Genomic DNA, 27,766 nt, shown 5'->3' on the forward strand with positions numbered 1-27,766 from the left:
CCCCACTCAATTTTAAACTGTGTGTGTGTGTGTGTGTGTGTGTGCGAGACATTCAAAATGTCTGTTTCTTGAGTGATACAGAGCTAGTTCATCCAGAACTTCAATCAGAAACTACATTTGTCTCCATGACTTTCTTAGTTTCTTGTGGTTTTACAAAAGCAGTTGCTTAGCTGTATGTCTTTTTCAAAATGATACATGATATTTGAAAAGTAAAAAGTTCACATTTATTTTCAGATTTGTACAGTTGCATTTTAAAAGCACATTAATAAAAATCAGTCTATTTTTCATTCTACTGTAGAAACAAACTGCTAGGGATTGAGAACGAACACCATCACAGTGTCACTTAATAGATACAGAAACATTATTGCATTGCCAGTGCAGTGCCACGGTCTGTCAGCACTGAAGATCATTTGAGAAGTGTATATCATATATACACAGTGCCTATAGTAAGTATTCACCCCCCTTGGACGTTTTCAGTTTGTTGAGTTACAACCTGAAATGTTGATGCATTTAAACAGGATTTTTTTTCCTTTGATTTACACAACCTACTCAACACTTTGAAGAGGCAAGAGAATTTTTATTGTGAAACAACAGATAATGAAAAATAAAAAAAACCTGAAATGTCTTGGTTAAGATAAGTATTCACCCTCGAGTCAATACTTGGTAGAACCACCTTTGGCAGCAATTACAGCTCTGAGTCTTTTGGGGTAAGTCTCTGCCAGGTTTGCACATCTGGATTGTGCAATATTCACCCATTCTTCTTGGCAAAATTGTTCAAGCTCTGTCAGGTTGGATGGGGATCGTTGGTGGACAGCAATCTCCAAGTCTTGCCACAGATTCTCAATCGGATTCAAGTCCAGGCTTTGACTGGGCCACTCTAGTGTCACTTTGGCTGTGTGCTTGGGGTCATTGTCCTGCTGAAAGGTGAATCTCCGTCCCAGTCAGGTCTTTTGCAGACTGAAGCTGGTTTTCCTCAAGGATCTGCCTAATTTGCCACTTATTGTGTGAATTCTGAAGGCAATTGGTTGCACCTGAGCTTATTTAGGAGTGTCACAGCCACGGGGGTGAATACTTGTCTAATGAAGACTTTTCAGGTTTTTATTTTTAATTGATTTGTTTTTTCACCACCCCATTTTTTCACACATTGAAAGTGTTGAGTAGGTTGTGTAAATCAAAGGGAAAAAAAATCCCATTTAAATGCATCAACATTTCAGGTTGTAACACAACAAACTGTGAAAATGTCCAAGGGGGGTGATTACTTACTATAGGCAGTGTAGTTGGCATACCAGCCTCCACCAGCCTCATCCCATTATTATTATTATTATTATTATTATTATTATTTATTTCTTAGCAGACGCCCTTATCCAGGGCGACTTACAATCGTAAGCAAAAACATTTCAAGCGTTACAATACAAGTAATACAATAAGAGCAAGAAATACAATAAAACAAGTAAAGTACAAGTTTGACAAACCACAATTCAATAATACAGCAGGTAATAGTGATAGTTACATCAGGATATGATTAAATAGTGATAGTTACATCAGGATGTGATTAAATACAAAGTACTACAGGTTAAAAACTTGGCAGATTACAGTATTCTGAAGTACAGGATTAAATGCAGTAAAATAGGGGCTGATAAGAGCAAAATAAAGCACATTTACATGAAGGGTGATAGTGTCCCAGGATACAAACAGAGGAGTTCTACAGGTGCTCTTTGAAGAGGTGAGTCTTAAGGAGGCGCCGGAATGTGGTCAGGGACTGGGCAGTCCTGACATCTGTAGGAAGGTCATTCCACCACTGCGGAGCAAGGGTGGAGAAGGAGCGGGCTTTGGAGGCAGGGGAGCGTAGCGGTGGTAGAGCTAGTCTTCTAGTGCAGGCGGAGCGGAGAGGTCGAGTGGGGGTGTAGGGAGAGATGAGGGTCTGGAGGTAGCTGGGTGCAGACTGGTCAAGGCATCTGTAGGCTAGTACAAGAGTCTTGAACTGGATGCGAGCGGTGATCGGGAGCCAGTGGAGCGAGCGGAGTAGTGGAGTAGCGTGGGCGAAGCGAGGCAGAGAGAACACTAGGCGGGCAGCAGAGTTCTGGATGAGCTGGAGCGGACGGGTGGCGGACGCAGGGAGGCCAGCCAGGAGGGAGTTGCAGTAGTCTAGGCGGGAGAGTACCAGGGCCTGGACCAGGAGCTGGGTAGCATAGTTGGTGAGGAAGGGTCGGATTCTTCGGATGTTGCTCAGGAAGAATCGGCAAGTGCGTGCCAGAGTGGAGATGTGCTGGGAATAAGAGAGGCAGGGGTCCAGGGTGACTCCAAGGTTCTTAGCTGAGGAAGAGGGAGAGAGTGTGGTAGATTCCAGAGGAACAGAGATGGAGAGATCAGAGGAGGGGGAGGAGGAGGGAAAGAAAAGGAGGTCAGATTTAGAGAGGTTGAGTTTGAGGTGATGCGAGTGCATCCAGGAGGAAATAGCAGACAGACAGGTAGAGATACGGGAGGAGATGGTGGAGTCAGAGGTGGGGAAGGAGAGGAAAATCTGAGCATCATCAGCATAGAAATGGTATGAGAAACCATAGGATGCGATGAGGGGGCCCAGGGAGCGGGTGTAGAGAGAGAACAGGAGAGGACCCAAGACTGACCCTTGGGGGACTCCAGTTAAGAGAGGGTGAGGTGTGGAGGTTGCTCCACGCCAGGTTACCTGGTAAGTGCGGTTGGAGAGGTAGGAGGAGAACCAGACCAGAGCAGTGCCAGAGATCCCCAGGTCAGCAAGAGATGATAGTAGAATAGAGTGATCAACAGTGTCAAAGGCAGCAGAGAGGTCGAGGAGAATTAGGACAGAGGAGAGAGAGGCAGCTCGGGCACATTTAAGTGAGTTGGTGACAGACAGGAGGGCGGTTTCAGTAGAGTGAGCAGAGCGGAAGCCAGATTGGAGAGGGTCAAGCAGAGAGTGGTTGGACAGGAAAGCAGAGAGCTGGCGGTGTACAGTCCGCTCGAGGGTTTTGGAGAGGAAGGGTAGGAGGGAGACAGGACGGTAGCTCTGGAGGGAGGTGGGGTCGAGGGTAGGTTTTTTGAGGAGGGGAGTGATCGAGGCTTTTTTGAAGGCAGAGGGGAAGATACCAGAAAGTAGAGAGGTGTTGAGGAGGGAGGAGATGAAGGGGAGTAGAGCAGGAGCAGCAGCTTGAAAGAGGTGAGTGGGGAGGGGGTCCAAGGCATACGTGGTGGGTTTGTGACCCTGGAGCAGGGAGGAGAGGTCAGAGTCTGAGAGGGGCAAGAAGGTGGAGAAGGAGGTCGAGTTAGTAGGGGATGTAGTGGGTGTAGGGGTTGGAGCAGGAGGGGGTGCGGGGGAGGGAGAGGTGTTAAAGAGTTTGCGGATATCTGAAATTTTAGAAGAGAAGAAGGAGGCAAAGTCATCAGGGGAGATAGAGGAGGGAGGAGGAGGGGGGGAGGGTTAAGGAGGGAGGAGAAGGTAGAGAATAGTTAAGTGGGTTGTTAGTGGAGGCTTGGATTACAGATTGGAAATAAGCACATTTAGCAGAGGAGAGAGTAGAGGAGAAGGAGGAGAGGAGAGTGTGGTAAAGGTCTAGGGCAGCAGGGAGTTTGGTTCTCTTCCATTTCTTTTCAGCAGATCGCAGTGCGATTCTTGCCGAGCGGAGCGCAGAGGAGAGCCAGGGATGGGGAGGGGAGGGGCGAGCAGGACGGGAGGTGAGGGGACAGAGGGAGTCGAGGGAGGAGGTGAGTGAGGAGAAGAGGGTGGAGGTAGCAGAGTCTACGGAGAGTTGTGAAAAGGAGTCGATAGGAGGGAGGTGAGAGAGAGCAGTGGAGGCACGGACAGAGGGGGAGAGAGAGCGGAGGTTACGGCGAGAGGTGACAGTGGGGGTGGGAGGAGCAGGGAGAGGGGGGAGAGACAGAGAAAAAGAGATGAAATAGTGATCAGAGAGGTCCAGGGGGGTGACAGAGAGGGTGGAGGGGCAGCAGGCCCTGGAGAAGGTGAGGTCCAGTTGACGGCCAGCTTTGTGGGTAGGAGGGGACGGAGAGAGACAGAAGTCGAAGGAGTGCAGGAGAGGGAGGAATCCAGCAGAGTGGCTGGGGTTGGAGAGATGGATGTTGAAGTCACCCAACAGGACAGTCGGGGTAGACAGGGAGGGGAGGGAGGAGAGTAGATAGTCGAGTTCATCCAGAAAGTGAGTGAGAGGCCCAGGGGGGCGGTACAGAACAATGAGCAGGAGTTGACAGGGAGAGGTTAGTTGGACTGCATGAAATTCAAAGGTACTGACAGAGAGTGAGATGAGATCGGAGGGGACAGAAAAGAGTAAGGAGGGAGAGAGGAGAAGACCCGTCCCACCTCCCCGTCCAGTGAGACGCGGGGTATGGGACAGGACGTAGAGAGAGGACAGGGCAGCAGGAGTAACAGTGTTATCAGGGGACAGCCAGGTTTCAGTGAGAGCAAGGAAATCGAGCGAGAGGTGGGAGGCAAAGGCAGAGATGAAATCAGCTTTGTTAGCAGAAGAGTGACAGTTCCAGAGTGCACCAGAGAGTGTGCGGGAGGGGGGGAGAGGCAGAGAAATGAGGTTAGAGGGGTTAGAGGAGCAGTAGCGGAGGGAGGGCAGAGGACGAGGACGGGAGGACAGAACAGGGATGTGAGAGACAGTCATAGCAGGACAAAAGGCACAGTGGGAGCAGTAGGGTGGAGGGTACAGACCTGACTAGTAGAGAGCTTCTTCTAGAGCCCCATTGTAGCTGTCCTATACTTGTGCTACCTTTGGCCCCTAAGCAGGGCTTCATTTCTAAAGAATTTGTGTTTCCAAGCCCTATTATTAGTTGTTTATTTAGCAGACACCTTTATCCAAGGCAACTTACAGAGTCTAGGGTGTGTGAGCTATGCATCAGCTGCAGAGTCACTTACAAATACGTCTCACCCGAAAGACGGAGCACAAGGAGGTTAAGTGACTTGCTCAGGGTAACAGCTGCAAAAAAATCAATTCAAAATCTAGTCATTTTCTTATTGATGTCACATCCTAAAATATACCGAGCATCAAAAGAAACATATCACTTATATTTGGATAAAATTCACTAGATGTGATTGAAAAATGACACACTCTGTTTTAGAGCAGGTGCAGTGACTGTTTATTGTGCTGATTAACAATTGACATCACGAAGATGTTGCTGAATGATCTGTGGATCTGGGGCAGGTGTTGTGACTCTTGGTCTCCCAGTTGGTGGCGCTGTCATTGACAGAGTGTGTGTGGTTATACCGTCTCGCCAGGTTTGAAATCGCTGGCTGTGAGCACCCAAGACGGCGAGCCACAGCACGCTGCCCTCGTCCAGCCTCCAACATGCCGATCGCACGAAGGCACTGCTCTCTTGACAGACGTGGCATATTGTTGTTTTTTTTCTGTGATTTTCTTTATTGCTTTTATTCAAGCATGCAATGCAACAGCTGAAATCACTCCATACCCAGCGTCCAATCAACTGTCTCACTAATTAGGTGATTAAGAGCATGTGCTTCAGTCAAGGATGAATGATCAAGTGATTTAAAAAAAAGATTGTCAATGTCCAGCATTTATATACCTTATTTTTTTTTTCGAAAATAAATGTGTTATAATATAAAGTTTCACTGAAGATCCTTTGTGCCATGGTGTAGAACGCTTGGATCGTTTCTATTCGTGTCACTTTGCTTTCTTTGTCTTCTGCTTCTTGTCTGTGGTTTTTGTTATGTGCATCACGTTGTTATGTCCAACCTGAAGTCCAGACACATTTGAGGCTGTGAAGTGGATAACTACATTGAGAGAGACACAGAGAGAAAGAACAGGCTTAGATCTGTATCCCATCTGCTATACAGGGCGATTCAGAAGTCACACATTGTTTTCAATTCTACTCTATTTCATTGAACGTCTAAAATACATGCTTGCTGTAACTTCTTTCAAAACTAAATGAAGTCACAATTAGAAACGTTTGTCTACTTACTTAACTTAGTTTCTAACCTTAAAAAAGGTCCTACCTGGCTGTGATTGGCTCAAAGGTTGTCCCATATACCAATCCTGAGGTTTGAAGGCAGGCGGTGAAAAGGGATTCTAGAAGACAAAGTGACCAGTATCACACACAGAATTCAGTACAGATTGCTGTTCCTGAACTGTTAAACACTCAATACTGCTGAATTTATCGTGGAATTATAAAGCTCCCTCTTGTGGTCAACAGGGAACATAACATCCTTTCTTACAGCAATATGCTTGTTTTCACCTGTCCAGTTTTGTTAACAGTATTATGTTATTGGGAAAGTTTCATATTCATAAATCAAAATTTACAAACAAAAACCCTTCTTTCAGGCTTTTCAAACAAGACCTAGACAACTTTAAGAATACTCTGGATTGTTCTTTAAATCCCCAAATTACTTACACCAGATCTTTGTTATAATTTAAACCTAACATTATATATATATATATATATATATATATATATATATATATATATATTATATATATATATATATATATATATATATCCTTTTTGTTCTGTACCTCTTGTTCTGTTTTATTGTTATATATTAGAACAATTGGTTTCTTTGCAATAATAAAAACATTGAAAAAAACATGTTTTCACCTGTCAATGCCTTTTTCCATCCAACTTTTAAGCTCGGTAAAACTTAGGCGAGTAAGAGAATATATGCGACAAACGCTAAGGGAAAAGATTCAAGTCAACTTTTAAGAAGTTTTAGTTCACATGACAAGCTCGCTCCCTCGAGGTTATTGGGGAATCCTTCTGAATCATATTATATGTTAATTCAATTCATGTGATAAATACTATTCATATACGGACTGTATCGGGGGTTTCCACAAATATAAACCATTCAGAAGTATTAGTAATTTTTTTTTTTTTTTTATATCGTGTCACTGCCAAAAACGCACTGATTTGCCTGACAAGCAAATCTTATTGAATGCGTCACCTTTTAATTATTATTATTTATTTCTTAGCAGACGCCCTTATCCAGGGCGACTTACAATTGTTACAAGATAACACATTATTTTTACATACAATTCCCCATTTATACAGTTGGGTTTTTACTGGAGCAATCTAGGTAAAGTACTTTGCTCAAGGGTACAGCAGCAGTGTCCCCCACCTGGGATTGAACCCACGACCCTCCGGTCAAGAGTCAGGAGCCCTAACCACTACTCCACACTGCTGCCCACAGATATTATTTTAAATTACTATCCACAGATATTAATTTAAAATAAATTACTCAGTAACCCCCCCTCCGACTGCAATTTGTAAATGAGAGAACTGTCAGCATTATTTTCTCAAGTCTCCACGCTCCACTGAATGTTTAATTGTCTTTTTTCTTAAGAGCATCCATTCTCTCTCACACACACATACTTTTTTAAATGGCTTTATAATACTGTTTTTTTTTTCTTCCTGCAGTTTAGTAGTATGCATCCGAGTAGCCGACACTGCTACACAAAACTGGAAGACTTTGGAAGCAGAAATAAAATAAGCAACCTTTAAACTAGTGGGAAAATATGTGAAAACAATGCTGCAGGTTTTATACCTTTACCTTTGTAAGTACCCTTTACGCATGCAACACTAATTTACATCATTTTTGACACTCGCTGCAGGTTCAGTTTTTTTGGTTTTGTGAACTGCATATGTGGAACAGGGCCAAGGTTCACTGATTAAAAAAAATCTATGGAAAATTATCTAGCGAGTATATTTCTTGCGAATAACCTGAAAACGTAGCGACACATGTAAATTAGGCGATGACATCACGAAACATCACAGGGAATTCCCTTTGACTGGCTAGAATTTGCAGTGGATGGAAAACTATTTTTTCGCCCTTATGTCGCTACTATTTTTGTAGCAATTTTACCGAGTAACTTATAAACTCGCCCGATAAATGGATGGAAAACACACTTCAGATATATGAATCAGATATCTAAATTCACACTGTTAGTTACCTGGTAAAAAGCATACTGTTGATTGGTTGTCTGGGTTCTGGCTTCAGCAGAATGCATTCTCATTGGTGGAGGAGGATGATGTTCTTAAAAACACAAAAAGTACATTTTTAGAAGGAGCTGGTTCATTATCTGCTCTGTGCTTTACTACACTGTGCTGTGCTTTTACCAGGGGGGATACCACAGCAGTACACTTTGAGAAGGGGGCTGGTTCACTGGGGTAGATGTAATCACAGCTTCAAATTGCGGTTTCAAAATTTAAATTGCATTGTGGCCAGGCAATTATTTTGCACTGCGCCCTATGTAAGCTTAAGAGCAATGCAAATTACTCAACACGCACATATAATGATCTGGAATTATGATAATGAGAGTCTCAATGAGCTCATTGGTCTGACACTTGGGCGATCCCTCCAGACATTCCAACTGTGGTCTGAAAAGAACCAGAGGCTAAGTAGTGCAGAGAACACAGCACTTTCACATGTGCAGGGATAGCGGGGTCTAGACTGACGTTGGGGTCTAGCTCACCCCTCAGTTCAGCTGTTAAGTCTAAGGTGACCTGCGGTGTGAGATGATTACATTTTAGCACTGTATCCTCCAGAAACCCAAACAAAGTGACCCTGGGATTGAATATGCAGGGTCTTCTTCGTCTTGCCCTTCTTCTCAGAACGTGTTCCTGCCTCTCCCCAACAAGAGCCAAGTGTCGCTGCATCAGGAAGTGTACCATAGCAGCCATCCTGAAGCCAATGACAGGTCTCTGCAGGTGTCTGCTTTTATACAGCTCTTAATTACTCGCTTCTACAATGGTTTACACCTTGTAAGAAGAGGTGTGAAGTTTTTGAGAAGGGGCTGGTTCATTATCTTCTATGTGCTTTTCTTTACACTTAAAATGAAATATTAAAAGTTGTTTATTTACCTGGCTTTATATTTTTGCTTCGAACTGACTCTGAAGTTTCCTAGTGAAAGAAAAACAACAAGATTTGAAACATTTATTTTGGTATCGAATAAAGGTGGTGTTTCAGTTTTCTGTTGAATTGAAACATTTCTCATTTGAGAGACATTTTAGCTTTTCTGTTCGACTCCTTACAGCTTTAGCAAGTTTGCAATCACTGTTAATAATACTGTGTAAAGACATGTACAAATCAACACATTTGGATTTTCTAGTACTAAACGTTACCTGGCAATAAGCATACTGTTGATTGGTTGTCTGGGTTCTGGATTCAGCAGAATGCATTCTCATTGGTGGAGGAGGATGATGTTCTTAAACACAAAAAGTACATTTTTAAAAGGAGCTGGTTCATTATCTTCTCTGTGCTTTACTACACTGTGCTGTGCTTTTACCAGGGGGGATACCACAGCAGTACACTTTGAGAAGGGGGCTGGTTCATTATCTACTCAGTGCTGTTCTATACACTTCTACAATGAAATATTAAAAGTTGTTTATTTACCTGGCTTTATATTTTTGCTTCGTACTGACCCTGAAGTTTCCTGGTGGAAAAAAGAGATTTAAAACATTTATTTCCGTATCGAAAGAATGTGGCATTTCAGAGTTTAAACAGCTTTCTGTTGAATTGAAACTAGTTCCTTTTTACTGCGTAGAAAGTGACTGACTTGCTTGGTAGAAATCAGTACTGTTTGTCTGTCAGCTTTTTCAGTAAATTAATGGATTTCTAATTTTCAAACTTTTTTTTTCTTTTAGTCTCCTAACATTTTTAGGATGTTTGCTTCCGACACTCATGTAGGGTAGATCAGCCAAAGTCTTTATATTAGCAAGCGCCATCTAGTGCACAGGCAGTGTACTGCCAGCAAAACAAAACCTGCTCCACAGCGGCAGATCACTAGATGGTGCTGGCTCTTGCTTCTATAAAGACACTTTGGCTGATCTAGCCGACTGTCTAAATGGTGTTTATAGTTCTGGGTTCTCCAGTATTGAGGTTATCTAAATGATCTGCCTTTACCTGGTTTGGAGCTTGTCCTGAGAATCCTACGTGCCGGGCACCAACAGCCTTCCTCATTCCATTCAAATCATGTGACAGTGTGACCTCTCAACTCTGCCTATATAAAGCTGTTCAGAGCCCAGCATTTAGGATTCTCCAGAGAAGCTCAGAGCAGCTCAATGTACTCTGAAATATTGCAAACACCATAAAGAAATGCAATTTATAAATAGCAAATTTAAATGACTCTAAGGCTGTTCTGTGCAAACCGTTGAAGTATCTTGAATGTGTTTTCTTGCCTGCTGTGGACCTGGTCCTGTTGCTTGGTGCACCGGGATGTGTTTATCCAGAGGCACACCTTCAAAGCACATTTCAAAAGGAGTCTGTTAGTAACGCAGTTACTCTAGATATAAGGGAAAAAACTGATAGGTGCCTCCATTTAACATCAGATTTGATACCTCGGGGTTGAATTCACCAACGTGGATTAACCACTAACCCAGATTATATCCAGCTAGGTCTTATATGTAATCCTTGTTTAAATCCAAGGTTGAACATTTCTTAAACATAAAAGATTAAAATATAAATCACATTGCACCACTAATTTGAATCCAGGTTTACATGTGAAAGGTGGATTACATTTAAACCTTCCTTTGGAGGTGGTTTAAACTTGGACACAATGGCAGCATACATCAGATGGATTGAGTGACAGGAAAGAGTTCCACAAAGAAAAATCAGAGACAGACGAAAGTCGTGCGTCGTGTTTATATATCATTTTTTAAAACACCAACAAATAGTATCCTGGATCTGACAGGTGACCTTAAATGAATGCTCATTCCAAATGCATCGTCTCCAATAAATGTATTGCCTAAAACAACGTAATCAAGGACAATAAAATAATTTGCCACTTTAGGTAGCCAATAAACACTTTCGCGCTAAAAGAGATATTTGAACGTTGACGTAAAAGTAAAACAAAGCTACTCTTACAGTTAACTGATATTCAGAATTAATGCTGGCAGAACTGGAGATTAGGTTAAGGGTTGTAGGGAAGCCTCAGGCTGCATGTGGAGACTAAATTGTCGCTTTTTGATAATTTAAAACATCATCTGAACAGAGAGATCGTATATAAGGAGTAAAACAGAATGTTTTCTTTTGCTTTTTTGTTTACATTTGCTAAATACCTTGTATACAAAAAATGACCGATTGCTAATCAGAAATCTAGGATCACCTTCTTAATCCAAGATCTGCTAGTCCAGGTTTAATTTTTTTGTGGTGCAATGCAACTGATTAAAAATAACCCCAGATCATCTAATCCCAGACTAACACTAAACCAAGTTTTATTGAATCCACGTTAGTGCATTTGACCCGCAATAACTTGTGAGCTAAAGATGGTCCATAGCAAGTTCATCTTTACCTGCTGGTGACTGCTGATCAGATTTAACCCTTAAGTTGCTGATCTCCTTGCTCAAACTGTCCATGCTTTCCCTTGTGGGCATTTTGCTCTGAAGACACAAAGAAAAACTTCAGAAATATAACACTGGATCTTCAATAGCAATGCAGAAGGACTGACAGTAATGGTAGCTCAAGTATAGTGCAGCTGCAATGGGATGAGGCTGGTAGAATGGGACCACAGTGTGCTAACTATACCCTAAATGATCTTCAATGGCAATGCAGACAGACAGTGGAGCTACAATGGCAATGCAATGGTTCTGTATTATTCTAATGAGAGATGGTAGTATAGGGCAGCTACAATGGGATGAGGGTGCCATTGGTAGAATGAGATCCCAATGAATTGATGGTGTGAACCAATTCACACAGTTGGTAATCCACTGCAGTCCAGTCCAGTACTATAGTGCCACAGTAGACAGACAGCGTGATCATGTATCCAGACCCATCTGTACTGTGCAATATATGTATTACAGATGCATTGTACAGTTTGTTGTTAATGCTGCGGTCTGCTAGCCCCCACACCCCCCGCCCCCCCCCGCCCCCCCCAAATGAAAATAAACTTTACCAGAATGTCTTGGACTCTGTGAATGGCATCTAGGATCCCAGGTCTGTAATGTTCATAGACTTTCTCGGTGATTAGAATACAATCTGTAAGAAACAATGGAAATACTTTCATCCCCACAGCTGTACATTCAGAATCAGAGCTGCCAGTGTGGTGAAAACGGTGGCCATGGCGTATAGTACAGAATAAGGACAGTGAAATGTTTAATCACAATAAGCGATTCTCCACATATGTATGCAAAAATCTCCCTACATCCCCAGAATCTAATACTCACAAACTTAATACTGTTAATCCCAAATTTCATGACAATCAGAGAAGTGGTTCTGCAGTAAGTGTGACTACCCCTTCACAGTTCAGGAGCTGCTCTTCAGTTCAAGCTGTCTGCCATAGATATAGTGCCCTCTAGTGGATAGCTAGTGCACTGCCAGCCAAACAAAAATGTATCCAATAGTGGCACAACACTACACAGCCAACAAAATAATTATATGACCCACTCTGCACTTCGCTGTGTTGTCCTGTTATAGCACACACATATTTTCATTTTAAAACATGGTATCTGGGACTACTTATTAAAAAAAGTGCACAACAGAGCTAGTTATGGAATTATTTTGTGTGTTCCTAAGTGTCCGGTGGCTCCCTCTAGTGTATTTCTCATGCACTCTTTGCTGTGTCAAGAGTCTGTCATACAAAGAGAGGTAGGGTTAGGGCTACGGCTACCGAACCACTTAGAAACATTACATCATAGCATTAAATCATTATAATTTAATGCGCTTAATCTGTTTATGTGGATCCTGTTGTGGTTTAAATGCGCTGGTGACATCATTAGGGAATTGACCAATCAGAGAACAGCTTAAAATCCCGACTCAGCCACTGACTCACTGTGTGTGACCCTGAGCACGTCACGTGACCTCCTTGTGCTCCGTCCTTCGGATGAGACGTAAAAACAAGGTCCTATTGTAAGTGACAAAAGCGTCACCCAATAAAATCACATCGCTTCTGGTGTGTAGCGGCCTTAAAGATTAAGTAGCGGGGTTCCAAAAAAATCTAGAGTTCCACGTCTCCACGTGTTGCTACAACTGTTTAAATAACAAACCTGTAATTTTTATTTTCATTGTTAGCATCCTGACAACTTTTTACACTTATAACTTCAAAGTCTGTTTCAAAGCTCTTTTCCAAATGTCTGCTCTAGTGCACTGATAGTGTCAGGACTATTGCCCACATTGTCACACAGCAATAATGATCCATGATGTTGTGAGGAAAAGAAAAGCCAGAGCGCTTGTTTTTTTTAAATCGCTCTTCCTGTAGTGGTTTAGAGGACAGATCTCAAACCCCAATGCACTAGAGCGGACATTTTTAAAAGAGCTTTGAAACAGACTTTAAAGTTCTTAGTGTAAAAAGTTGTCAGGAACAATGAAAAGAAAGATTACAGGTACGTTATTTAAACAGTTGTAGCAACACGTGGGGACGTGCAATGCTGTATTTTTCTGAACTCCGCTACTTAAGTGTAGAGCTCTTTGAAAACTGCTCACCGCTGAACAGGGGTCGGTTGTTCTGGTCTCTGTCCCAGCAGCTCTGCATCAGCTTCATCATGTCTCCCAGCTTCTCTACTGCAGTCGAGTCGATGTGAGAAATATCCGGCCTCTGTCCTCGAGGGATATGCCACTTGATCAAACTGGATTTCGCATCTGCAAATCAAAGAAAGAGGGCTGGTACTCAAAATGTTTCTAAATCTGCTTGAGCTTGTCTGGAGAATCTGAAGCACCCTTCCTCCTTTAAAATCAATGAGACTGTTTCTGCAGTTTTGTACCAGTCTTGGCAGTCACCATTGCATCGCAGACACACACTTTGGGGGTAAAAGGAAGAACAATTGTCCCACACAGTCATTCTGCATTGGGAGTAAATTGATTATAATTCAGGGTACCACTGCATCAATGGGGTGGATTTGTAATTATTTTCCATGTATTTACTATCTATTCAGGGATAGCAAGATATTTAGTTTGAAGGATGGTGACGCCATCATTTTGACTGCCAGTGTACAAAGAAGGCGGGGCTGGCAGAGTTGAGAGGTCACACTGCCACATGAATGGAATGCAGAAGGCCAGGCGCTTAGAATTCTCCCGACAAGCTCAGAGCAGCTCCAAGCCGGGTAAAGGCAGGCTTAGAGAAACTCAATATTGGAACAACGGGACCCAGAAGCACCAAATGATTGCAAACAGCATGAAATAGTAATGGGAATGTTACAAGGCTGAACACTTACGAGAGTAGGGTTTTTCTCCAGTGATTAGGGACCAGAGCAGAATGCCGAAGCTGAAAATAATGGGAGCAGAAATTGTAAACCAAAAAGAAAAACTGGCATTCGTTTTCAGTAGATTTGAAAAGTTCTCTATCTAAATATTCTGTCAAATAATTAGCAACCTTGTTTAGGGTATATTTTACCAAAAATATAACAAAATAAAGTGTTAGCAGCATTATATAAACTACAGAATCACCTCTCAAACATCAGAAATACAAAAGTAAATGAAACAGTTCAACACTACACTTACCTGAACACATCATATGCGGGTGTGGGTTTGTAGTTCACATCTTCTATAGCTTCGGGGGGCATGTAGCTTATGGTCCCACCTTGACTCTCTCTCGAAACTGAAGACACGGAACTCATCAGCTTGGCCAGGCCAAAATCTGTCAGCTAGACAACATTGGAACAGTTACAATCACAAGGAAGTACATCAGCAACATCCATCCCCCATTGCCTCGCCTGTGAATTCAAAACCAGAGCTAACAGTGTGATAAAGTCAAAGACCTTGACGTATATCAACAGCACAGCGTAGAACAGAAGAAAAATTAGCAGTGACACGTTAAAAGGCAATTTGATAAGCAGCTCTCCAGACATCTGCAGAAATGTATGACATACAGATGAAAAGATGCACGGACAGACAGACAGACAGACACCCCCCATAACCCCAGAATATGATATTCTCATCATCTTATGTTAGTGTAAACACCAGGCTTCATGGCAATGGGATAAGCGGTTCTCCAGACTCTTCCGTTGTAAATCGTATGTGTGTGTCCGTTTTTGACTTTTCCTAAATATATGAATTAAATATCCTGACAGCGTTTGATAGCCAGAATCGCAAAAATTATAAAGTTATGAACAGTTCTACCTAGAACCGCCACATGGGTCAATGTGACCCATGCATTACAATACATACTTTTTTTAATACAACGTAAGATATTCTATTATCATGGTAAATGCAGCACACAAGACACGCCTCCTCCTCCTAGCACACATGTTTTTTTTTTTTATTTCAAGCCTTTCTTTGTTTGTAGACTGACTACGAGACAGAGATTGCTATGATTGTGGATTTGTCAAGATGCAAGCTCAGTGAAACCCTAGATGCTTATTTTTCAATATACTTGGGATACAACAATCCTTCGTTTTGTTGCACAAATGCAACTGGGAATATATCACAAGGAATTATTGAATCTTGAAAGTAGTCATTTTGATTGGAATACGGCAAGCTGCACTCAGATGCATACATCAAACTGAAATGACAGGTAGGATAACAACTTATGTGCTTAATAAGAAATGTATGTTATATATTATTTTTTTTATATTACTATTAGAACAAAAAAAAACATTTTGGTTTTACAGGTTTGTATGTACCAGTTTACACGTGTTTACACAATAGTGTTCAATGGAACTGCGTCTGTGTTTACAACACAGCTCCTGGATGCAGGCACAGTCAGCTGGCAGACGCGTACGCTCCTCCATAGAGTACAATGCAGCAGTCATACCAAAAGTAGTGTTATATTTTATTTTTATGTAGTATTAGAAACAATGATTTTGGTTTTATATTTTATTTTTTTATTTTCATAACAAAGCAGTTTAAAAAATGTACGGGTCAAAGTGACCCACATGGCGGTTCTAGGTAAAAAATCTGGCGGTTCTAGTGTTAAGCGGAGTGGGCGTGTGCTCGTTATCCACGAATGGGACGTTAATCTTGCAGAGGTGGGAGTGGCTAGTTAATCACGTTGTAAGAATGGAAAAGAAAGAAGTGAGAATTAGAAAGGGTGATACAAGAGAGAGACGTAGAATAGTGTGAGGTATTAAGTGGGAATCATTTTCACGAGCAGTGCTGCATGTTGTTCAAAAAAGGCTGCCTGGTATTAGCTGTTCTACTGCTCGTTGATCTGTGTTCTTTTTTCACTGAGCGTTTTGGTTACAAGTGTGCAGTTAGAAATCATTCTGGATGAAGTGCAATGAGACTGGAGCCTGTCTGAAGTCCCAGTGCTAGCTCTCATATTGCAGTGCAATCCTATACTGTATGCCTCCCCCTGCACCCCACGCGGCTGTGCACTACAATCCTACCTGAGCGTTGAAGCTGTCATCCAGGAGCACGTTACTGGGTTTCAGGTCCAGGTGGAGGAGAACAGGGCTGCGCAGATGCAGGAAGTTCATCCCCAGCGCCACCTGGTGGGCAAGTCTGAAAGTGAGGGGCCAGGGCAGGTGGCTGAGTCTCTCCAGCAGGGCCTCCAGGGACCCGTTCTCCATGAACTGCATGACGAGTCCCAGCCTCCAGGATCCCTGGGGCACGGGGGACTGGCACACCCCCAGCAAGCGCAGCACAAACTGGCAGCTGCCTTCACACATCAGCCTGGCTTCACTCAGCACGTCGTTGCTGGAACAGAAACAGGAGCCAAGTTTAAACAGGGGGAGCTGATGCTGCTTCAATGAAGGCTTTAAATATTAAAACTTTGCCTTAGGAAATGTGCATGGGCATGTGCTTTACAATGCCTGCCTATGCTTTACCACACCTCTCTGTGCTTTACAATGCCTGCCTATGCTTTACCAGACCTCTCTGTACTTTATAATGCTTCCCTATGTTTTACCATACCTCTCTGTGCTTTACAATGCTTCCCTATGCTTTACCAGACCTCTCTGTGCTTTACAATGCTTCCCTATGCTTTACCAGACCTCTCTGTGCTTTACAATGCTTCCCTATGCTTTACCAGACCTCTCTGTGCTTTACAATGCTTCCCTATGCTTTACCAGACCTCTCTGTGCTTTACAATGCTTCCCTATGCTTTACCACACCTCTCTGTGCTTTACAATGCTTCCCTATGCTTTACCAGACCTCTCTGTGCTTTACAATGCTTCCCTATGCTTTACCAGACCTCTCTGTGCTTTACAATGCTTCCCTATGCTTTACCATCCCACTCTGGTGATGAAACCCCCCTGTGGTCGTACGTACGCATGTCACACATTTTTCCATAGAGAACCACTTTTCAACTCCGTCCATCTGTATGTCACACTTGCATGTTTGCATATATCTGTATAACGGCTCATCAGGTTGTCATGAAGCTGGCAATTCTTATTCTAGTCTATTCTGTACATATGTATAATATAATTCATGGTCATTCAACCGAGTGTAGGACCAGTAGGTCGGTTTTAAAATGAAAATACACACACTGACATTTTTACTTATCTAGAGAAGCGCTTGTCCGATTGTGATGAAACTTGTTAAGGATCTTCTTCGTAACAAATCTGAGGGCTGGTGATTTAAATGTGATCATATGTACCTACCAGTGTTTCACAATGCAAGTTTCGTTCACAGTTGACAAAATCACTGAATTACCTGCTCGGTCCATACAGCTCTTTGACAGCCACAGGAATGGCCCAGTCTTTGTGACGGGCTTTATAGATGATCCCGAATCCTCCTGATCCAATCTGGACCCTGTCTACCAGGCTGCCTGCATCGATCAGGTCCTGTCTGATGCACTTTTCTTCAGTCATTGTACAGCCTCCTCTTCACACAGAGAGCTGCACGACACAAACACAACACAGGGGAAACACTCCTTCAATTGGGGGCAGTGAGAACACTGAAACTGCTTCAAAAACCCTTCTCCATGCTTTCCCCATGTTCAGACTACACAGTTTGCCATGTCTTTTAATATGCTTTACCATACCTTAAGAACGTAAGAACATAAGAACATAAGAAAGTTTCCAAACGAGAGGAGGCCATTCAGCCCATCTTGCTCGTTTGGTTGTTAGTAGCTTATTGATCCCAGAATCTCATCAAGCAGCTTCTTGAAGGATCCCAGGGTGTCAGCTTCAACAACATTATAAACAGTGGTACAGTGGTAATGTTGCTGGAGCCAAGATGAGAGAAGAAAATTGACTTGAAACTGTTGTTGTTGTCCCTGCTTCATCTGGACAGTCACGATTTGGGGCCTGGAGTAGTTTTGACACTTCTAAAGCTGATTTGAACACAAAGCCACTTTCAGGAACAGCGGATTGAAACCTGGTTGCAGGAGATCACCGGGAGACCTAGTATAAGGCTGCTGTATCAAACCCCAAGTCTACCCTGAAACCTAGCCTCCTTCGTGGTGTGCCCTCAGCCACTCCACAAAATACAGTTTAGGAGGCAAGAATAATAACTCTATTGTTTTAAAATTATTTTTGCTAAGTTGCGTGTTTATCCTCACAGACCTTATTAAGGATCAAACCAAAAGGTGGCGCTCCACTCAAATGGGGAGACAGTGATAATTATTATTTGTTTATTTATTACTTGTTTATTTAGCAGATGTCTTTATCCAAGACGACTTACAGGGTGTGTGAACTATGCATCAGCTGCAGAGTCACTTACAACTACGTCTCACCCGAAAGACGGAGCACAAGGAGGTTAAGTGACTTGCTCAGGGTCACACAGTGAGTCAGTGGCTGAGGTGGGATTTGAACCGGGGACCTCCTGGTTACAAGCCCTTTTCTTTAACCACTGGACCACACAGCCTCCTATTAGTACTAATGCTGCAAGTACTAATACTGTAGTTTGCAAAAGAGGCAAGAAAATAAGACATCAAGCAAGTGGTACAACAACACGATTCTGTAAATCTGAAACTAATATAGCGCCAGGGTTGGGTTCAATTCCTGTTTTTCATTCCAGTTCCAACACACCATTGATCAAAATTGCAATTAACATTTAGCATTCTGTTAAAATGAGCTTCTCACAGTGGCAACAAATTACTGAAATTAAAGTCACTTTTGTTAGTAAATTAAACCGGCTTCAAATGAAAGCAGTTGCACAAACAGAACAATTATCACGCCTCGAAAATATCAATTCCAATTTGAATTGGGACTAGCACAGACCGTTAGGATAAAAAACGACAACACCCAGAATACTTCCGCCCCGGTTGTAACGACGAGGGTTGATGGGAGTTGTAGTTCTTTAAAGAATGAAAGTGTTGGTCACTGGACAGACAAGTTTTGCTGTAGCCAAGTAAATTAATATGTTGCAAATTGTAAATAAAACAGCCATTTACTTACATCAGCGGCGAAGGATGGCGAAACCCCAGACGTCTTTGAAGGAGTGTAATACTTTCTTTTTTTGAAATAAGAGAAAAAAAATCCACTTTGTTTTAAAGTGTGTCGTGTTTCATTCACGACATTGCTGTTGCTCACAAGCACAGATTCGTTTGGAAGGCCCGTTTAAACTTTAATGTGCGTGTGAAATTTAAAATAAAATGTGTTTTTAAAAAAAATATTTAAAATGTTTCACAACTTTTTAAGCCTACGTTATTATTTACCGACTCAAAACCGTCTTTCCACGAAACTACGTTAAAAAACAAAAGCAAGAAATGTACTCCGACTTCCTGGTAGAGCTGTAACAATGGAAAAAATACAACTTCCTGCTTTTATTATTATTATTAAAATACTTCTTTTTTTTTTTAACGAATTTCGTTATTGTTACCAAAACACTGTTTATGTTTGTACATGGGTCGTTGTACTTACAGTACTTAATTGAAAGTAAATACACAAAAAAGAACACCTCAATAACTTCCTCTTTTTTGTCGAAATTGGTATAAAAACGACCTTAATTGTTACTAAAATTAAATTTAAATAATAATAGCGAGTAGTGTATTAAGTTACAACATCGACGTTCATATGTAAAAAATGCATAATTATACAAATGACACGCAGGTACTGTTTTTTTGTTTTGTTCAGTTTTTTTTTTTTTTATCGAAACTGGAACTTAAAAAGGCTTAAAAAGCAACGATTACATTTTAAATTAAAAGGCGGTACCACCGACGTTAATGCCGCTACCTGGCAAAACAAAAGCACAGATGTACTCGCGTCCAGTGAAAACACATTTCAGAATAATATTAATAATTGCTATTAAAAAAACATCTATGTATTGCAAAGTGCAATATAAATGGAGTTACGCCGTCTAACGTTTCGAACTACAGCGCTCTGATTTGCCTGTAAATTTTAGTTTTTTGGAATGGGAAGGGTCAGCTATACAGCGGTATACCGTATAAGGTCGAAAAAACGCGCAGTTACATTATTGGGCAGAGAAGCCGCGCTCTTATTTTATCTAGTTCATTATTTATTAATGTATGTTATTGTAATATTCTCGAAAATGAATGACACAGAAACGCGCATTTTGTAAAGACAGCGCTCAGGCCGAGTAACATGGAACAGCGTCCCGTGTCACACACAGCCTCAAAAGTAAAGTACCGTTGATAGACACTACACAAGTTCAGGAGCGGCTCTTCCGTTTGAATTACCTGCGGTAGATGTGTAGGATACCCAAAACGGGGCGCATTAGGAACTCATCTCACAGTGTATTTATGAACGGTAACATTGACTAGCGTAATTTAAGTTAGGGTGGAATGTATTAGGTAATATACGGTAATGTCTGTGATTTCCAAAACGTATTGGGGTTTTCCCCAACGTCACAGTTAAAGGGACAGGCAATCGTAATATACAAAACAAAAAAAAAAACAGGCAATCGCGAAAACACGGAGAACATGTGATCCTAAGAAAAGGTTGGCTTCTTATTCGTATCCCGCAAATGTAAATTGAATAAGTATCTGGGGGTGTTTCAGGGGTTAAATCGCTTTGGGACACTTATTTCAATGTGGATTTATCCCGACCCAAAATGGATTTTGATACAAAAAAAACAGCGTGCAAACATGGTACAGATAGCAAGTTGGCCAATAACGTCAATTGAATAAGTAACTGGCTTAAGTCCCTGCATTCCTGCCCTTGTGTAACACCCGCTCGGTGACAGGGGCTAAAAACCCCAGGGTTATTTTTTCAATAATTTTCAATATGTAGTCCGACTACGCCAGTTCAGTGCGATAGAGCACAGAATATTAGATACATGTAAAAGCAATGAGAAGGTTTTTATTGGACAGCACATTGTTAAAATATACAAGTGATCAATTACAGACTTTCCTTCATAATTAAGATTTATCAAAACGCTACAGTGCAAACTTTTAAAAAGTGCTGAGTGCATTTAGGAAAAGGACTGTGTTCGTTGACCAGGCATTGACAGCACATCTCTTTACTTTCCGTAGTCTCCAATCAGCTACCGACAAGCTAGAACTCTTAATTCACTCTGACTCATTGTTTAAACAGGCACACATAGGCCCCCCGAATCCTTATCGTCAGGAAAGTCCATGTACAGGCTGGTTTCACTTCCCTCTGTTACTCTCCGTTCCAAACAATACATGTGTTCACACTCCTGCACAAACAAAATCACACAGACACAAACCCCTAGGATGGATGAAGGAAGACAGACAGACAGACAGACAGACAGACAGACAGACAGACAGACAGACAGACAGACAGACAGACAGACAGACAGACAGACAGACAGACAGACAGACAGAGAGAGAGAGAGAGAGAGAGAGAGAGAGAGAGAGAGAGGATTTGTCAATCCGTCTCAGTAAGCTCTCTCTAAACGCCACAATCAGTGTTAGAGCTGAGCTGTGATTAAGGCTTAGGCTATTTTCTTGATCAAGACAGTTTGTCAGTGCCAGCGTTTTCTAAGTTTGGGTTTGCGAAATCTATGAGGAAATATATGACTAAAGATTCAGAATTAGATTTAATTATAACACAGTACTCATTTTCATGAACTGAGAAAACATCTGTGATTATTATTATTATTATTATTATTATTATTATTATTATTATTATTATTATTATTATTATTATTATTATTATTAATTTACCTATCACTTTTACCCAAGACGACTTACAAGTTTACAATAGAAAATATTCAAAAGTTATTATTATTATTATTATTATTATTATTATTATTATTATTATTATTATTATTATTATTATTATTATACGATTGCTATCATTAATCGTAGCAGTACTGGTAGTAGTAATGCTACCAACCGTCCCGATTTTCTCAGGACAGCCCTCTTTTTATCTTAGTTTTGTCCCGCTTTTGGCTAGTTGTCCCATTTTTTCATGAATGTCTGTGTTTGGACATGGGCTCAACTGTAATTAAGCAGCACCCTGCTGGACGGAGGTCAATCTAAAGTCAACTGGTCCCATAACCCCCGAGACACTGAGAGGACAGGTTTGTAAAACTGACCCTCAACTGAAAGAAATGAATCTGTAATGAGGTGTAAACCTTTGCTCCATTGATAGTGTTGTTTAATTACCACAGGGCAGCATGACGATACACCAGTAAAACGCAGATTGAATCTTTTTATTTACATTAGGATGTTATTTGGGAGTTCAGATATACAGAATAAAATGCAGAACAACAACTGTGTCCTGATAGTAAGCTCGCAGTGACTCATCTAGACACGCCGCGCAGAAAATATTATTAAAGGAGGTGAGGAAACTATTTCATTGAAAGAAAGCGGGCATTGTTTTTTGAATGCTTTATATATTAAATAAAATTACACTTGCGGTGGTTTTTTTACTGTATGACATGTTTTGAGTTCACGCCTCGGTACTGCAGACTGGAGAAGCGCGGATAATCTTACTGAGTTACGGTGTGCAGATCGTGATTCCCGGATTTAGGCTTGGAAAATTTGTAGCTTTTAGTCGTAGTAGTGCATCAAAATACATAGAGGGGTTCTCCTCTGTGAGATTAGATTAGAAGCTGGAATGCGAATAAGACAACTTCAGGATCGTTTGGTCCATCAATATTTGTCAATCTTAACCCTATTCACAATTTCAGGGTTAAATAAAACGAGCGCGTTTGCATTGTCCCGTTTAGAAAGCGCTACCGCGTCATGATAAGCAACTTCACCTATAAACACAGTCGTATATATATATATCCCCAGAATCTGATATTATCATTTATTAATGCGGTATATATTCTCTATGTGATAAATACATGTTACGCGTATTTTGAACTCAAGCCCTTATTCAATCTACGTTCATTCATTTTAATATGCTTGCTGTTCTTCTTTTGTCCACTAGATGGTACCCTAAACTAGGTAGCTGTACACCACAAATAATTATAATTGAGACCTCTGAAGCATCATATTTAGTCGTTTACAGTAGGATTTTCCAGAAGCGTCTTTTAGTTCAAGTATTTAGTTTAAACCACTTGCAAAATGTATTTAGGGAATAGATTCCTTTAGAAATTGTAAGGTGTTTGTAGAATTGGTTACACTTCTTGTGTAGACTGAGGTTCACCCTCATAAATGATGTCCACAGTAAAAGCACAGCAAAGTGTTATAAGAACATAAGAAAGTTTACAAACGAGAGGAGGCCATGTTCGTTTGGTTGTTAGTAGCTTATTGATCCCAGAATCTCATCAAGCAGCTTCTTGAAGTATGCCCACCCCCCAGTGCTGACCGCTGTGTGAGTGTGTGTGTGAGTGTGTGTGTGTGTGTGTGTGTGTGTGTGTGAGTGTGAGTGTGAGTGTGTGTGTAAGTGTGTTTGTGTAAAATTAAAGATCTGAATGTCTTTTAAATTGCTGACCAGGGAATGAAGTGTTTAAAAACCTGGAAATATAATCCTGACCCTGCCCAGAATGGAGCATTGTTATCTGAGCTAGGACATGGGGCCAGCTTGACCATTACCTCACAAACAGGAACAGTTTGGAGACAGAAGACTTAAAGGGACGGCACATTAACTCTAATTGAAATAGTAAAAAATACTTGACAAGTCCAATGACAAGCGTTTCCACTAGAAGTCTTTCTCAGTGTCTTCAATTCAATGACAAGCGTTTCCACTAGAGGCCTTGCACAGTGTCTTCAATTCAATGACAAGCGTTTCCACTAGAGGTCTTGCACAGTGTCTTCAATTCAATGACAAGTGTTTCCACTAGAGGTCTTGCACAGTGTCTTCAATTCAATGACAAGCGTTTCCACTAGAGGTCTTGCACAGTGTCTTCAATTCAATGACAAGCGTTTCCACTAGAGGTCTTGCACAGTGTCAATTCCATTACATTATGTTACATTATTGTTTGGTTCAAGTTTGGTAAAATGATCACTTTAACAAAAATAGGAGTTAGTTTTAAACCAATGCCTTATACAACAGAGAGGCCGACGGTGTTATGGCAGGTGTTTGAAGCTGTGTTGTTTGGTAAAGAGGCCCAGTTGATTGTGGCTCACTTATCTCCTGTTAGCCCCCACAGTGAGACACATTGGTAAGAGCACACTGATATTTAGTTAACTAGTCCTGATTCCTGCATTATTATTAGACCAAGCAATTATTATGAAAATAACAATGAGAGGAACATAACTGGAGAAACAAAAAAGAGGTCATTCAATTAGCATAGGGAGAGGACGGGAGAATGAGAAGGGGAAAGAAAGGAGAAGAGGAGGGGCAGAGAGGGGAAGATGGAAAGGGATAAGGAGAGAGAGAGAGAGGGGGGGAGGGAGAAGGGGAGAGGGAGAGAAAGGGGGACGTGCCAATGGAAAAAGCTGCTCTTCAGTTCTATTTGCCAGCCATAGAAATGTCTAGACTAAAATAACCTTTGTAGAAGAGCCAGCTCCACCTAGCGATCTGTCACTTTGGATCAAGTTTGTTTTGCTGGCAATACACTAGCTGTGCAGTAGATGGCGCCCTAATATTACTTCCCCCCCCCCCCCTTTCTTAGCTAGAGAATGTCTCTTCAGTTCACACAACAAAAAGAATGACCAGAAACTACCCGAGGATATATAAACAAACTGGAAAGTCAGCAAAGACTGGTTTCAAATTAAGCAGAGTAGGCTTATGGAAAATGTGGTTAAATAATCACCCTGTTTCAAAATGTACAGGATAGTGTCTGCAGCTTTAAAATACAGCGACGTTTGGTACCAGAGAACAGGGTCCCACCTCGCCGTGCAGTCTATACGCAGCTGTGGTTCTGTTAACTGATTCTAGTTTTAAAAGCACGTCATCTTCCCCTTTCAGTTACTTTTTTTTTTCCAGCGATCTATTCAACTCTATAACGTAGCAATCCACGTAACAATAGTGACTCTGTCTGTTCCGCCTTGAAAAATGTGTCCAGCACAAAGCCGAGCCACTGAGACTGCACCTGGGATATTAAAATAGCAACTCCCCGGAGCTATCTTAAGTTATTTTGTTTTCGACATAGTTGCTTGACTAGTTCGACCCGTTTTTTTTTTTGTTTTTTTTAACAATAACTTCTCTAAAACCATTCTGTGAATAACGTCATCTTCCTTTCACTGTGACGTTTTTTTTAATCTATTTTTATTTTTATGAATGGAAATAAAACCCGTGTGAAAAAAAATTTATTGAAGAGAGTAGTGTGTGTCGCTGTTTTAAGAAAACTGACGAAACTCTGAATCCTAAGGTTTGCGTGAAGCTATTTACTAATATAACTTATTTTTGTTTCGTTTTTTCCCCTGTATTTCGATTACATTTTCTTATATTCTGTTCTCAAGACAACGACTAAACAAATAAAAAAAACAGGACATGTATCGGAGGACTGTCAACCGTGTGCAGCTTTACCTTCTTTAAGGAGGAAGTCAGTGCACTTTGTTTTTCTGGACTGTAATCGTTTTTAGATTTTTTAGTTTCATTTGCTATTTGCGGTGTTGCTCGGCAGTTTTCTTTCAGGCTTTTTTTCACTAACCTGCATAAATCTATCTGGTTGGGGAGAATTGCGATACACTAAGGGAACCAATGTAAGTAACTTCATACTGTCACATTGCTATTTATTTATTGGTGTGTTTGCTTATTACTTAGTTGTTAGTAATTATTGTTTTTTTAGCCCTTTTTAAAAAATATGAGTTTGGTGATCTTATTTTTTATGTAAGAGAATTGCTTAGGAAGATCTGCTGGTATGTTACTTGTGCCGTTTTATTTAAGCAACAGTTGTTGAGAATATCCTGCACAATGACAATTTAACTGTACATGTTTCTAGTATTCGGTGTGTTGCTCACTGTAGTTCCTTCACACACCTTAATGTATCCTATAATATTGTTTCTAATATTCTTTCAGCTCCCCTTTCGACCGGGTTTCCATATCGCTAAGTGGGGGTGGGGGGGCTCTCTGTGGTTTCATTTTAATAATAAAGGGCAGCTCATGTTTGTTTTTGACAGTTCAAATTATATACGTTGGGGGAGAGACAGTGAGGGAGCAGAAGTAGAGAGAGAGAGATAGAGAGAGAGAGAGAGAGAGAGAGAGAGAGAGAGAGAGAGAGAGAGAGAGAGAGACCCTTATAGAAGGAAAATATATTTTGTAAATGTATTGTCATTTTAGTCTTAAGGTTTTTAATATTCTTGAATGTTTTTCGTTTGTTTGTTTGTTTTTATTCCATTTGCATAACTACTAACTACTTTAAAAATATTCACACGTCAAAAAAAACACGATAATAAATGTTTAAATCTTCAATATATTTAAATATATTAATTAATATATTACAATATATATTTCTCACTATATTCAAATATATTTCCGTTCTGTAAGGGTAGGGAGGGAGAGAAGGGGGAGTGAGAGGAAAGGAGGAGAGAGGGAGGGAGGGAGAGAGAGAAGGGGGAGCGAGAGGAGAGGAGGAGGTCAAAACTCCAAACAGTTATCTCCAGTTCAGATATTCGCAGGTACAAGTTAAGGTAGGTTAGAATATATTAACTTGGGATATTGCTTTCCTGTCAATAATATATTATAAAAACACGTTTGTTTATTTATTATATTTTACACTACAGGCAAAGAACGGTGTAGGCTTTTTATGTTGAATAAAAATTATATATATTAATAGTTAATAGATTCATGCTTTAATTATGTCGATAAAACTTTTCTCTAGACTGTACTGAAAACTTTTTTTAAACTTTCAATCTCAGTAACTTAATTGAAATTGTAATAATTGTAAGTCATTGTAATAGTATATCTGGTTTTAAATATCGAACACACATCTTGAATTCGCTACATGCAAATGTCAGTGTTTTGTGATAATAAATTACTTATCAGTAAGCAAAAATAACATGTTCATGTTTCGCTTTTTAAAGACTGCTGCCAGAAGAGAAATGTTTCTATTTTAATTTGAGTTTAGCAAACGGGAAGGGTGTAGTTAACCCTTCTTCAAAAGCAGAGCATGTGAGCCAGTGTGAGTAATCATTTGCTCATGGCAATCTTTTTTACATTTAAAAAAAAAATGCATTGGTTTACAAATATTAAATATAAATCGTTTTGTCATTTGAAAATAAAGCTACGCCGTGAATTTAACTGAAATATAAACTGAAGAATTTCCCTCGTATTTATAAAGAATAATTCAATCTCACTTTTACATGAAGTGATGAAAACGCTTTGGGTAAAGTGAATCTTCTGCACCTCGAGGGGATCCTTCGACCCCAAGCCGAACACGACACGATTTCAGCGATCTAAAAAAGTCATTTAACCCCAATATGCACTGACCCTTTTGCACATACCGTGGTTAAAGATTTTTTTAATTGTGTAAGCTTTGTGAAATGTGCAATTAACATGGTTCATATACAAGCACACAATAGCTTTCGCTGTTGTAATAAAACTCCCACTGTGCAAATGGTATATTATTGATTATTTTGTTAACTTGAATTCTCTCCATGCTTTACAATGCTTCCCTATGCTTTACCAGACCTCTCTGTGCTTTACAATGCTTCCTTATGCTTTACCAGACCTCTCTGTGCTTTACAATGCTTCCCTATGCTTTACC

The 27,766-nt window shown here is 40.8% G+C and overlaps 1 protein-coding gene across 2 annotated transcripts; it reads right to left on the minus strand.

Moving 5' to 3' along the window:
* Window positions 1-4,726: 4,726 nt before the first annotated feature.
* On the minus strand, window positions 4,727-20,227 carry ripk3 (receptor-interacting serine-threonine kinase 3). 2 transcript variants are annotated; one of them, XM_033997961.3, is made up of 15 exons: window positions 19,192-20,227; window positions 17,504-17,688; window positions 16,237-16,546; window positions 14,411-14,553; window positions 14,125-14,174; window positions 13,397-13,552; window positions 11,871-11,953; window positions 11,271-11,358; window positions 10,129-10,217; window positions 9,374-9,413; window positions 9,103-9,185; window positions 8,842-8,881; window positions 7,932-8,014; window positions 5,984-6,056; window positions 4,727-5,761 (listed from the first exon to the last, which is right to left on the minus strand). In XM_033997961.3, the coding sequence occupies exons 2-15, from the start codon at window positions 17,659-17,661 to the stop codon at window positions 5,652-5,654; spliced, it is 1,506 nt and encodes a 501-aa protein (XP_033853852.1). In that variant the 5' UTR covers window positions 17,662-17,688; window positions 19,192-20,227; the 3' UTR covers window positions 4,727-5,651. The 2 variants fall into 2 exon arrangements, with proteins under 2 accessions (XP_033853852.1, XP_033853853.1); XM_033997962.3 differs by having other exon boundaries at window positions 5,080-5,761; window positions 10,159-10,217; window positions 19,192-20,224.
* Between the last annotated feature and the right edge of the window lie 7,539 nt (window positions 20,228-27,766).

Source organism: Acipenser ruthenus, chromosome 44 (assembly GCF_902713425.1).
Source record: "Acipenser ruthenus chromosome 44, fAciRut3.2 maternal haplotype, whole genome shotgun sequence".
NCBI classification, from domain to species: domain Eukaryota; kingdom Metazoa; phylum Chordata; class Actinopteri; order Acipenseriformes; family Acipenseridae; genus Acipenser; species Acipenser ruthenus.

Bases quoted from the DNA above. Each gene is read 5' to 3' on its own strand.
- ripk3 (XM_033997961.3), bottom strand. From the start codon at position 17,661: ATGACTGAAGAAAAGTGCATCAGACAGGACCTGATCGATGCAGGCAGC. The intron at 14,554-16,236 runs GTAGGATTGTAG...AATGTTGTCTAG, and splicing joins ATGACAGCTTCAACGCTCAG to CTGACAGATTTTGGCCTGGC. The intron at 11,359-11,870 runs GTAAAGTTTATT...TTGTGTCTTCAG, and splicing joins ACAGAGTCCAAGACATTCTG to AGCAAAATGCCCACAAGGGA.